This window comes from Onychomys torridus, chromosome 1, assembly GCF_903995425.1.
Source record: "Onychomys torridus chromosome 1, mOncTor1.1, whole genome shotgun sequence".
Lineage (NCBI taxonomy): Eukaryota > Metazoa > Chordata > Mammalia > Rodentia > Cricetidae > Onychomys > Onychomys torridus.
This window is the reverse complement of record NC_050443.1, coordinates 124,057,807-124,069,109: the sequence shown is the minus strand read 5'-3', so window position 1 is coordinate 124,069,109 and position 11,303 is coordinate 124,057,807. Positions and strand designations below refer to the sequence as shown.

At 52.5% G+C, this 11,303-nt stretch overlaps 1 protein-coding gene across 1 annotated transcript; it reads left to right on the top strand.

The window, feature by feature from the left end:
- The first annotated feature begins 2,437 nt into the window (after positions 1-2,437).
- Positions 2,438-11,020, top strand: Ankrd13d (ankyrin repeat domain 13D). Its single transcript, XM_036201100.1, has 15 exons — positions 2,438-2,689; positions 3,229-3,364; positions 3,455-3,579; positions 4,253-4,298; positions 4,380-4,523; positions 4,728-4,917; positions 7,582-7,648; positions 8,046-8,127; positions 8,344-8,405; positions 8,501-8,631; positions 9,624-9,781; positions 9,876-9,983; positions 10,074-10,237; positions 10,317-10,408; positions 10,652-11,020. The coding sequence occupies exons 1-15, from the start codon at positions 2,600-2,602 to the stop codon at positions 10,863-10,865; spliced, it is 1,809 nt and encodes a 602-aa protein (XP_036056993.1). The 5' UTR covers positions 2,438-2,599; the 3' UTR covers positions 10,866-11,020.
- The last annotated feature ends 283 nt before the right edge of the window (positions 11,021-11,303 follow it).

Genomic DNA, 11,303 nt, shown 5'->3' with positions numbered 1-11,303 from the left:
TAGTTCTCAAGTTTTGGTTCTCTAAAACAAATGGCTGGTCACACTGCAAGAAGAAAGAAGGCAGGGTCACTGCTTTTGTCCAGGGAAGATGATCTTGGAATGGTAATTGTAAAGGAAGACGTGAAAGAGGCCAGAGAGAGGAGAACAGGGCTGAGCAGTGTAGTAGGCCAGGCCAAGGTTAGGGATGAGAAGTAGGTGGTCAAACCTGGAGCATATTAGGAAGGCCATGATGTTATTCAAGAGGTTAGATAGAGCTGGGCATGGTAGCACACACCATTAATCCCAGCACTTGGGAGGCAGAGGCAGGTGAATGTATGAGTTTGACGCCAGTCTGGTCTATACAGTGAGTTCCAGGCCAGCCAAAGCTCCATAATGAGACCCTGTCTCAAAAGACAAACAGCTGGGCAGTGGTGGCTCACAGAGGCAGGTGGAACTCTATGAGTTAGAGGCTAGCCTGGTCTACAGAGCGAGTTCCAGGACAGCCAAGGCTAAACAGTGAAACTCGTCTCAAAACCCTATCTCAAAAAACCAACCAGCCACTGGGCGGTGGTGGTGCACGCCTTTAATCCCAGCACTCAGGAGGCAGAGGCAGGCAGATCTCTGTGAGTTCCAGGCCAGCCTGGTCTCCAAAGCAAGTTCCAGGAATGGTGCAAAGCCACACAGAGAAACCCGGTCTCGGGGGGGAAAAAAGAAAAAAGAAAAGAAAAGAAAAAACTAACTAGCCAATCAAACAAACACAAACCCCCCCCCCCCCCGATAACAACAAGAAGAGGTTAGACAGCCCAGAGCCCAGATGGCCTGGGAGGCAGAAGGCGTAGGTGTTTGGATATGGCTTTTGACACCCTAATGAGGCAACATGGAGTACCTAAGACCAGAGATGGTGGCGTCAGGTGGCGGGAGGAGAGCGGAGCAGACAAGCTCAGTCTGGAGAGGCTCACATGGGTGTCAGGCTTGGAAAAGAGGTTCACTGACAGAGAAGTAAGAGCTGGTGGAGACATGCTCAAGACTGCAGCAACTTGTAGCCCTTCTAGGTTCAAGGTGGAGAGGATGTGGGGACAGACAGTCTCTGACGAAAGCAGAGGCCAGCAGAACCTAACTGTATTCAGAAGCCTTTGAACTCCTCCCTAAGTCCAGACATCACAGATGACCTGACTGCACCACACAAGATGGGGAGCATGGATCCCAGAGATCTATAAGCCACCTGACCACAGGAAGAAAGGGGGTAAAGGTGGCAATCAGGCTGCAGAAAGGAGAACACCCTAGGGCAGGAAGGGAGCCTCAAGTGAATGGCCTTTCTCCACCCACTAACTGTTACAGATAGGGAGATAGGGCCAGCAAGATAGCTCATCAGATAAAGGCACATGCTGTCAAACCTGACAACCTGAGTTCAAGGGTGGGAGAGAACCAACTCAAAAGTTGTCTTTTGACCTCTTCACTCAGGGGCACCCCCCCACAAGAATGAATGGATAATTAGTCAAATGTAAGTTTTAAAAATGGAGAAACAGACCAGTGGATCGGTTTTGGAAAGTCTGGTTTATTTACAGCTTCATCAAGACCAGGATAAGAGACCCCTGGTAGGACTGAAGAGAACCAGGGGCCGGACCTAAGATGACTGACTGCCTGCACCCTAGTTCCTGTGTGGGTGGAAGTGCCGGCCTTGTTTCGAAACTCCTTCCTTCCCTATTGACAGTAAAATGCAGCCTCTGCAAAAGGGACCCACGTGGTGGCAGTGTGCACGGCCAATTTCCCACCAGGAAAGCAGCCTGTGCTCTCTAACCCCAGTATTCCTATTCCTGACTAGTGCTGTTGGAGGGTTCCCCGCTCACGGTGTGATGCCTTCCAGGAATCAGGGCCAGGCAGATCCTTGGGAAAGAGGCTTAGACCGGTCAGCGTTATGGGCTGTTGCTGGGTGCTCATCTCCAGAAGCTGAGTGCCTTGCCTGGCAGGGATGAGGCCAAGATTTCCATCTCACCTGCAGAAAAAAGGCCAGTCGGTGTCGGTGGAACCCAGGAGTGGGCTGGGTGGAAGGACACAGTGTGGGCGAGGGTCTGTAAGAGCAAAAGACTAGGGCCCATTGCACATGTAGGTCTCAGGGCCCAATACCCGCTCCACCAAGCCTCTCCGCCCTCCTCCCGGCCCTTCCCTCCCTTTCCAGACCGCCCAGGGCATGGGGCGCCCTCTGCGGGCACGGGTAGAGATGCGGCTAGGTCCCGCCCTCCGGAACGCCCCCTACCGACTCTGGCGGCTTCGAAACGAGGTTCCTGCTGTTCCAGGGGCGCGTGTGGTTGCCCTGGAGACTGGACAACATCCCCCCCCCACCCGCCCCCAGCGCGCAGGCCTGCAGTGGTTGCCATGGCTGCTGGAGGCGAGGGGGCGCGGAGCCCGAAGCCACGCCCTATCCCTGTAGCCCCGCCCCCGCCCCCCTCCGGCCCGCCCTCCCTGCCGCCCTCGCTGTTGCTGCCACGGCTCCTGCCAGGGGTCCGCGGGGCTGTGGCCGGCGCAGCTGAGGTGCAGCTCGGAGCGGAGGCGCCGGGGCAGTGCCAGGCACAGGCCAAGAAGGGTTGGGCCGTTCTCTCGGGATGCGGCGCTGAGGCCCACTATGGCCGGCTTGGGCCCCACCTTCCCACTGCATCGGCTAGTCTGGGCGAACCGGCACCGCGAACTGGAGGCCGCGCTGCACAGCCGCCAGGTGAGGCCCTGCGGTGGATCCGGTTGGTCCCCATGCCGAGGTGCGGAATCCATCCTGCAACCCACTTGCCCCTGCTCAGCTCCGCAGCCGCATCCTGACTCCTTAGCTCCAGCCTTGTCGGAAGCTCAGGTCACCTGCCCTTTAGCTGCATCTCCGGCGCTGGGCCTAGCTCTGCTCTCTGCCCACTTCGTATTGCACTAAGCTCCGGATTCACCCTCCACCTCTGAGCTAAATTGAGGACAAGAACCTTGCTCTTGGTCCTCGAGCTGATCCAGACTCTTGACATCCCTCACTAGACTCTGCCGCTAGTCCCCCAAATCTATGGGTAGCAGCGGGCAGGGAGAAATGAGCAGACCCTTGCCATAGGCTCTCATTGCCTCCCTTACCTCGACATCCTCCGGCCCACATAGGCCACCCTCTATCTCCCCACTGACCCGGTTACTCTCTTTATTTCCCATAGTAACTCTAGCCCCTTTCAACCCTGTGACCTCCTTGTTTGGCTCTCTCTTGCCTTGTGTTGAGTGTCCCATCTCCCTCAGCACGACATTGAACAGGAGGATCCCCGAGGGCGGACCCCTCTGGAGCTGGCTGTGTCCTTGGGGAACCTGGAGTCTGTGAGAGTCCTTCTTCGACATAATGCCAACGTGGGCAAAGAGAGCCATCAGGGCTGGGCAGGTACTATGCAGGGCAGGGGTTGGTGGGTGGGAGTGAGTAGTCAAGCCTGGGGTCACTAAGAGGACTTCCCCAGCAGCCGTTTGTCTCCAGTCCTGCAGGAGGCAGTCAGCACTGGAGACCCTGAAATGGTGCAGTTGGTACTCCAGTATCGGGACTTCCAGAGGGCCACACAGAGATTGGCTGGCATTCCAGAACTGCTCAACAAACTCCGTCAGGTATGGTAGGGTATAGGATGTGGCCAGTAAGGAAGTGGGGTATCATAATGGGTCACCCTGGTCCCTGTGACAGGCCTGGCCTTTGAAGAGTAAGTACCTGGACTGTGCAGTATGTTTTCCCACCACCTTTACCTCTGCCAAAGGTCATGTGAGAAATAGAGGCTCCCAGGCCCATGCACGTGAGACTAGGTCTTTTGGAAGGAAAGTGTTCACCAACACTAAGGGTTCCTGATGCCAGCAATCTCTTGGGCAGAATGGTAGGCCTTGAGCCTCCTAGAGAAGGTAAATTTCCAGAAGAATGACTGGGTAGAGATGGCCTGCACCCTGGAATGCCTACTTCATCCTTAAGCATGCAGAGGACAGAAGCACAGTTGTTTCTGGAAGTGTCATTGTGTCCCCTTTATAGATCAGGACTCTGAGACACAGAAAAGACAAAGGCCCTTGGAGGGCCCCAGGCCATCCAGTGCTGACAGCTTCTTTATGTGTAGACCATTTTAGGGCCTACTTGAGCCCTTTCCTTGGCAGGGTTTGACTGGAGTGGGAGTGTAGTTGGGCCACAGCATTGCAGCACAATTTGTGGGTTCCCAAGAGTAGTGATGGACTATGAGCCCCAAAGCCTACTAGGCTACGGCACCAGACTCACAGGCCCTAACAGGTAGCTTTGGTTTCTTAGGCCCCTGATTTCTACGTGGAAATGAAGTGGGAGTTCACCAGCTGGGGTGAGTGGGGAGCGATGGGCTGCGAAGGTTTGGAGCGGGCTATTTGGGGAGGATTCCCTATGACTTTGAGGTTCCTTGCAGTACCCCTCATGTCCAAGATGTGCCCGAGCGATGTGTACCGTGTGTGGAAGCGTGGTGAGAGCCTACGAGTGGATACTAGTCTCTTGGGCTTCGAGCACATGACCTGGCAGCGTGGCCGGAGAAGCTTCATCTTCAGGGGCCAGGGTGAGCTCTGGGGCGCTTGTGGCAGGGACAAGTGTGCTGGCACCCTCAGATTCTCACTTTCTGGGAGTAGAGACAGAAGCTGAGGGTAGAGGGGGACCAAAGGGCTGAGGATGGACCTACTTAGCAGCAGGTGGCTGAGGATAGCTCATTGGTGGGGCCTGGCACTGATCTGTTCCCTTCCTGTGACATCCCTGCGGCTGACAGAGGCAGGAGCCTTGGTGATGGAAGTGGACCATGACCGGCAGGTGGTGCACACAGAGACACTAGGTCCAGCTCTGCATGAACCGGAAGCATTGCTGGCTGCCATGCGGCCCAGTGAGGAACATGTGGCCAGTCGCCTCACGTCTCCTATTGTCTCCACCCACCTGGACACTCGCAATGTGGCCTTTGAGAGGTCGGTTGGGGCCTGGCACACCATGGGTGGGGATGGAAGAGAGATAGGAAAGCACACATTTTTTTAAAAGTTAGGGTCTCACTGTGTAGCCCAGGCTGGTCTTGAACTAGAGACCCTCCTGCCTCAAATCCTGAGTACTGACTGGGATTATAGGTGTGTGTCACCACACCCAATGTAAACCACCACTAATAAAAGCAGAACTATCCTTAAGGTTTCTGACACCTATGGGAGGCTGATCCCACCTTCACTAGAGACGGCTTAGGCTGGAGTTCAGGGGTTACTATGGTTTTTGTTAACAAATATATTCTGTCACCACAGTCAATTTAAAGAAAAAAGAAAACAAGAAGTAACTCTTTAGCTGTAGTCTTCCTTTACCCTAAGTATCCACTAATCTAGTCTCTGTTGCTGTTTGTGTATTGATTTCTGTTACTTTATGATGTTTTCAAGGTCCATCCAAACTGTAACTGTAGGATGTAACTCTTCACTCCTTTTATGGATGAATGCATTGTACGAACATACCATAATTACTTTTTTTAGATTTATTTTTATTTTATGTGTATGAGGGTTTTACCTGTATGTATCTGTGAACACTGTGTGCATGCAGTGCCCAAGGAGACCAGAAGAGGGCATCAGAGCCCTTGGAACTGGAGTTATAGATGGTGGTAAACCCTGTGAGTACTGGGAACTGACACCAGTCCTTTGCAAAAACAGACGTAAAATGCTCCTAACCATCTCTCCAGTCCCGATAATTACTCTTTATTTATATAATTCCACCACATTTGGGTTGTTCCTGCAGTTTGCCTATTAGGAATAATCAAACTATATATTTTCATATAAATTTTATGTGAATGTGTGTTTTCATTTCTCCTAGATATATTACTAACCTTTGAGTAGAACTGCTGGGTTATATAACAACTCAATATTTTTTTGTTTGAGGAAATGCCAGACTCTTTACCAAGAGGCCCGAATCATTTTATATTGCTACCAACATCTGTTCTCCACCTTCTCACCGGTGTTCCTTATTGGTCATTCTTTGATTTTGTCATTCCAGCTAGGCTGATGAATGGGACGGACATCTCGCTATGGGTTTGATTGGCATTTCTCTAATGACTAATGATGCTGAAGATTTTACTATGTGCAAATTGGGTCATTTTATTCATTTTTATTTTTTGACAAATGTCTATTCCAATTCTTGAGTTTGTTTTATTTATTTTATTTTTGTTTGTTTGTTTTCAAGACAGATTTTCACAGTGTAGCCCTGGCTGTCCTGGAACTCACCGTGTCAACCAGGGTAGCCTCAAACTCACAGAGATCCCCCTGCCTCTGCCTCCCAAGTGCAGAGATTAAAGGCAAGCGCTTTCATTATCCTAATGACTATTGCTTTGTAATAATTTTTTGTACTTTTAAAAATATTTATTTATTGTGTGTGTGCCTGTGTGTATGTGTGTGTGTCATATGCACACATGCATGCCATGATGCATAGATGGAAGTCAGAGGATAGCCTTAGGGGTTGGTTCTGCCCTTCTACCAGTTGGGTCCTGGGGACCTAGCTCAGGTCATTAGGTTTGGTGGCAGGTGCTTTTATTCAATGGACCACTGTGTCAGCTTTTCCTTCTTCTTCAAGACGGGGTCTCTCTGTGTAACAACCCTAGCTGTCCTGGGACTCAGGCTGGCCTCAAACTCACAGAGATCCACCTGCCTCTGCCTCCCAGAGTGCTGGGATCAAAGGTGTGTGCCACCACTGCCCTGCTTATTGTTAGATTTTGTTGGCTAATAATTTGATGAGAATTTTGTCTATTTATAAGAAATATTGGTTTGTGGCCAACCTACGTGCTTCCCTTACTTCTTCTTCTTCTTCTCTCTCTCTTTCTGTGCTGGTGGTCCGTGTGTGCCAGGCAGGCACCCTGAGTTATACCAGAGCAATTTCCTTTTCATATCTTGGTCTGGTTTTGATATGTGGGCAAAATTTGATAGCATGAATTGAAAATTATTACCTCATCATCCATTTTATAGAAGAGTTGGCAAATACCTGGCACTAATTCTTTAAACTGTTGATAGAATTCCATGGTAAAGCCTTCAGTCCTGGGCTGTTCTCTCCGGGTAGACGATGGTGAAGAGAAAGAGAATCATCTGCTCACTTGCTGTAGACCTTATTTAGATTATTTCTTCTTATGGCAGTTTCAGTAGTTCAGGCCTTACAAAGAATTTGTCCATTTCATCTAAATTACTATTATATTTTGTATGTATGTGTGCACACTCAGGAGCTAGAGGCAAATGAATCTCTGTGAGTTCAAGATCAGCCTGGTCTACATAGTGAGTTCCAGGACAGGGAACGTACAGAGACCTTGTCACAGACAACAATAACAAAAACCAATCATCCCAGATATCTTATCATCTCAATAATAAATGCTTCTGCATTCATGCAGAGTTTTTAACTGAGCCCCAACACGATTATCATACCTAATAAAATAAAGAATTGCTCTTGTGATTCTAGTCCTTGGCAAATGTCATAGCCGTCCAGTCCTTCTAGTCCAGGCCCCTCCGTGTGTCACTGTAGGCAAGGACCTTGGCAGTTATGTAGTCAGGGCCACCAGCTAGGTGAAGGGGCTTTTGTTGTGACGGGGAGGGTACATGTCCTCACCTCTCCTGTCTGGTCTGCTGCAGGAACAAATGTGGTATCTGGGGATGGCGCTCTGAGAAGATGGAGACCGTTAGTGGCTACGAGGCCAAGGCAGGAGGGGCTACTGGGCTGGGGGCTTGGGGACAGCCTTGTGGGACCTGGAGGCTAAGCTCCTTCACCCCTTCATGCTGTGGAGAGCAAGGTGGAATCGGTTTTTTGACCACAGAAGCCCGATCAACCAAAGTGACTTTCTATGGCTCAGAGGCCCAGCCCCTGCTGACCCCTCCCTAGGCTCTGAGATGAAGTAATGGGTGCTTTTTTGTTTTCTTTTGTTTTTCTTGGCTCTCTGACTACATGTCCCTGTTAGTGACTCCTGGGGTTCAGACCCTGCCACTTGCTCTCCTGTGGGGGAATTTTGTTTGTCTCTGGGAACAGAGGACTTGGGTCCTGGGCTGATGAAGAACAGGCTCTGAACCCTGAGTTCCCCGTGTCTCCCCTCGATCCACAGGTATACAGCGCCACCAATGTGGAGCTAGTGACGCGCACAAGAACAGAGCACCTCGCTGATCAGGACAAGTTAAGGAACAAAGGTAAACCCAGGTGCGACCGACCGACCGCCTGCTGCCCAGTCGTCCAGTGGTCTGGGGCCAGGGCTCAACAGCCCCAGGCAGGGTGGGAGGCCTCCCTCTTCCTGCAGGAACCCTCTCCCACTCAGCAGGAGGCTCCCAGGCAGAGAATGGCAGAACACAGGCTGGGGAATTGCCCAGAGTTCCCTCACGGTTCGACTACTGACTACTTCTTCTCAGGCGGGAAGACCCCGTTCCAGTCCTTCCTGGGGATGGCTCAGCAGCACTCCTCCCACAGTGGGGTGAGCTTGGCTGAGGAAGGGCTGGACCAAGCCTGGGTGGGTGGGGCACTTTCCTGTTCATACTGAGGGCTAAGTCTTATCCTGGGGTCCATCAGGCTCCAGTGCAGCAGGCCGCCAGCCCCACCAACCCCACAGCAATTTCTCCCGAGGAGTACTTTGACCCCAGCTTCAGCCTGGAATCGAGAAACATTGGCCGCCCCATTGAGATGTCCAGCAAAGTACAGAGGTGAGGTCTGGGGGCAGGTTGGGGAATCCCACCAGAAGACTTTGAGCAGCGACAGGGTCCTGTCACGCATGGAGTACGTCACAGTGAGGGATCTGTTCACCCAGTAGATTTCTCCCTGACCAGCTCCAGAGGGTGGGAGCCATGTCTGTCTTTGACATGGTTTGGACACCTAGCATGCACCTGGGCCCAGGGAGTTGGGCATATTTGGATGACGTCACCAATGTATTTGTTTGTTTGTTTGTTTGTTGTTTGTTTTGGGCTTTATGACACAGGGTCCCACTTTGTAGCCCTGGCTTGTAGCTCATTATGTAGCTCAGGCTGGCCTCCAACTCAAAACAGTCCAAGTGGTGGGATTACACCATTCCTGGCTTGTTTTTCTGTTCAACTCAGTGAGCATGTGCCTGGGACCAGAGCATGACAGAGTGGAAAGGCCCCACAGCTCTGCTGTCCAGTGGTTTACATCACAAGGAAATAATCTTCCCTTTTGGGAGAGTCTGTTTTCTTCAGAAAAACAAAAAGTCAACCAGATGTCCATGGTCACATGGGTGTAGTCACGGTGAAGATGCTTTATAGCGGGTCTCACAGATGTCATGCAGCCTCACGTGTCTCTACTCAGACATTGATTGGAGTTGAGATTTCAACCCCAAAATCCTGACCTCTGGGCTGTGCTCAACACTCAAGCATGGTGCTTTTGTGTTTGTATCCAGCACAGTCAAGTGTATAGTGCTGACCAGCTTCGGACGAAGACCAGGCTGTAGATAAGGCCCGGATGAACCCACAGGCTGGCCCCTGCCTCTCCTCATGCAGATCAAAAGAGCCATCAGCACCAGAATGGGCCAGGAGCTGAGACAGATCAGGCTTTAGAGGCAATGCTGAGTTCCTGGGGCAACAGCCCATAGGAGCTGGGCAGGGCAAAAGACACCACAGGCAGGCGACCAGAAAGGGTGAGGCACCAGGGGTCCCTGACCCACTTTTTCTGGTTGGCTGGATAGGTTCAAGGCAACACTGTGGCTGAGTGAGGAGCACCCACTGTCCTTGGGTGACCAGGTGACACCCATCATCGACCTGATGGCCATCAGCAATGCTCACTTTGCCAAGCTGCGGGATTTCATCACTCTCCGCCTCCCACCAGGCTTCCCGGTCAAGATTGGTGAGAAGGCAGCCAGGACTCGGGCATGACGCCCTCCTCAGGTTTGGGGTGACTGCAAGGGGCAAGCAGCTCAAACCTGGCTCTCTCCTCTCAGAGATTCCCCTCTTCCACGTGCTCAATGCCCGTATCACCTTCAGTAACCTGTGCGGTTGTGATGAGCCTGTGAGCTCCGTGTGGGTCCCTGCCCCCAGTTCTGCTCCAGGTATGGCCATAGATACAGGAGAGTGAGGTGGCTGTGCAGCTCTCTGACCAGCCTTGGAGCTGAATTTGACCCCTCTGTTACCCTGCCCAGGAAACCCTTTTCCATGTGAGGTGGACCCCTCTGTGTTCGAGGTGCCTGAGGGGTACAGTGTGCTGGGTGCTGAACGCAGTGAACCTCTTCGGGATGAGGATGATGATCTGCTTCAGTTTGCCATCCAGCAGAGCCTGCTCGAGGCGGGCACAGAGGCAGAGCAGGTGGGATGCAAGTGGAAGGTGGGTCATGACCTCACAGCCATAGGCCTGAGGTGACAGTTCTGGGCTCTGACGGCTGCAGGTGACTGTGTGGGAAGCCCTGACCAACACACGGCCTGGTATCCTCCCTTCTCCTCAAGTCATAGTGTTTGAAGAGCAGCGTCAGCTGGAGCAGTGAGTCCCCCATGAACTGTGTGGGTCCTTGGCTGACTGGTGGGGAGGCTGGGAAGCCAGGGAGTTGTGATCCAGGGCTCCAGACCTTCACAAGACAAAATGCTGCTCACCGCCAGGAGCAGGAAGGGCCACAAGAGTCTTGCTTGTCTCTCTCCCTGGCATCTTGTCCCTCACCATTTCATGCTCTTGGCTTCTCCCCAAGCCGTCTCATTGGTCTGTTCTCCTTCAACCCTGGCCCTGAAGGGCCCTCCAGGAAAGCCTACAGCTGTCCACGGAGTCCAGGGGTCCAGAGCCTCCTCAGAGGACACCTCCATCCCCTGCACCCCCAAGCTTTGAGGAGCAGCTTCGCCTGGCTCTGGAGTTGTCTTCACGGGAACAGGAGGAGCAGGAGCGGCGAGGTCAGCGGGAGGAGGAAGACCTGCAGCGGACCCTGCAGCTGTCACTCACAGAGCACTGAGCTGTCCGGCCCTGGAATGGCTCTCCAGGGTCCTTCCTTCTGCCTGTTTTGTATTTATTTATTTATAAACTGTCTGCTGCTGAGCTTGGGGTCTGGGGTCCTGGAGGTCGGCTGGCAGTGAGGCCAAGGTGGAAATAAAGAGACCATCAGCAGTAGACTTGCTGTCCTCCATGGGCTGGAACCAAGGGGACACTGAAGGGTGGTGACCTCAACTCTAGCTTTGGAACCTCTGTTTCTACAGCTGTAAAATAAGGCCATCCCTTCACAGGTGTTCCAGGGAGTCTGAGGTTCCCCTGGGTGCTACCTTGTCTACCCCAATGCTACCGGACCTGGTCTCCCCAGAACCTGGCCCATGCTCCTGTGGGGGGAGAGAAAAAGGCTGGGGCTTCCTATTCTACCCACTGGGGAACGCTCCCTCCCTCATCCCTGCAGCCTAGG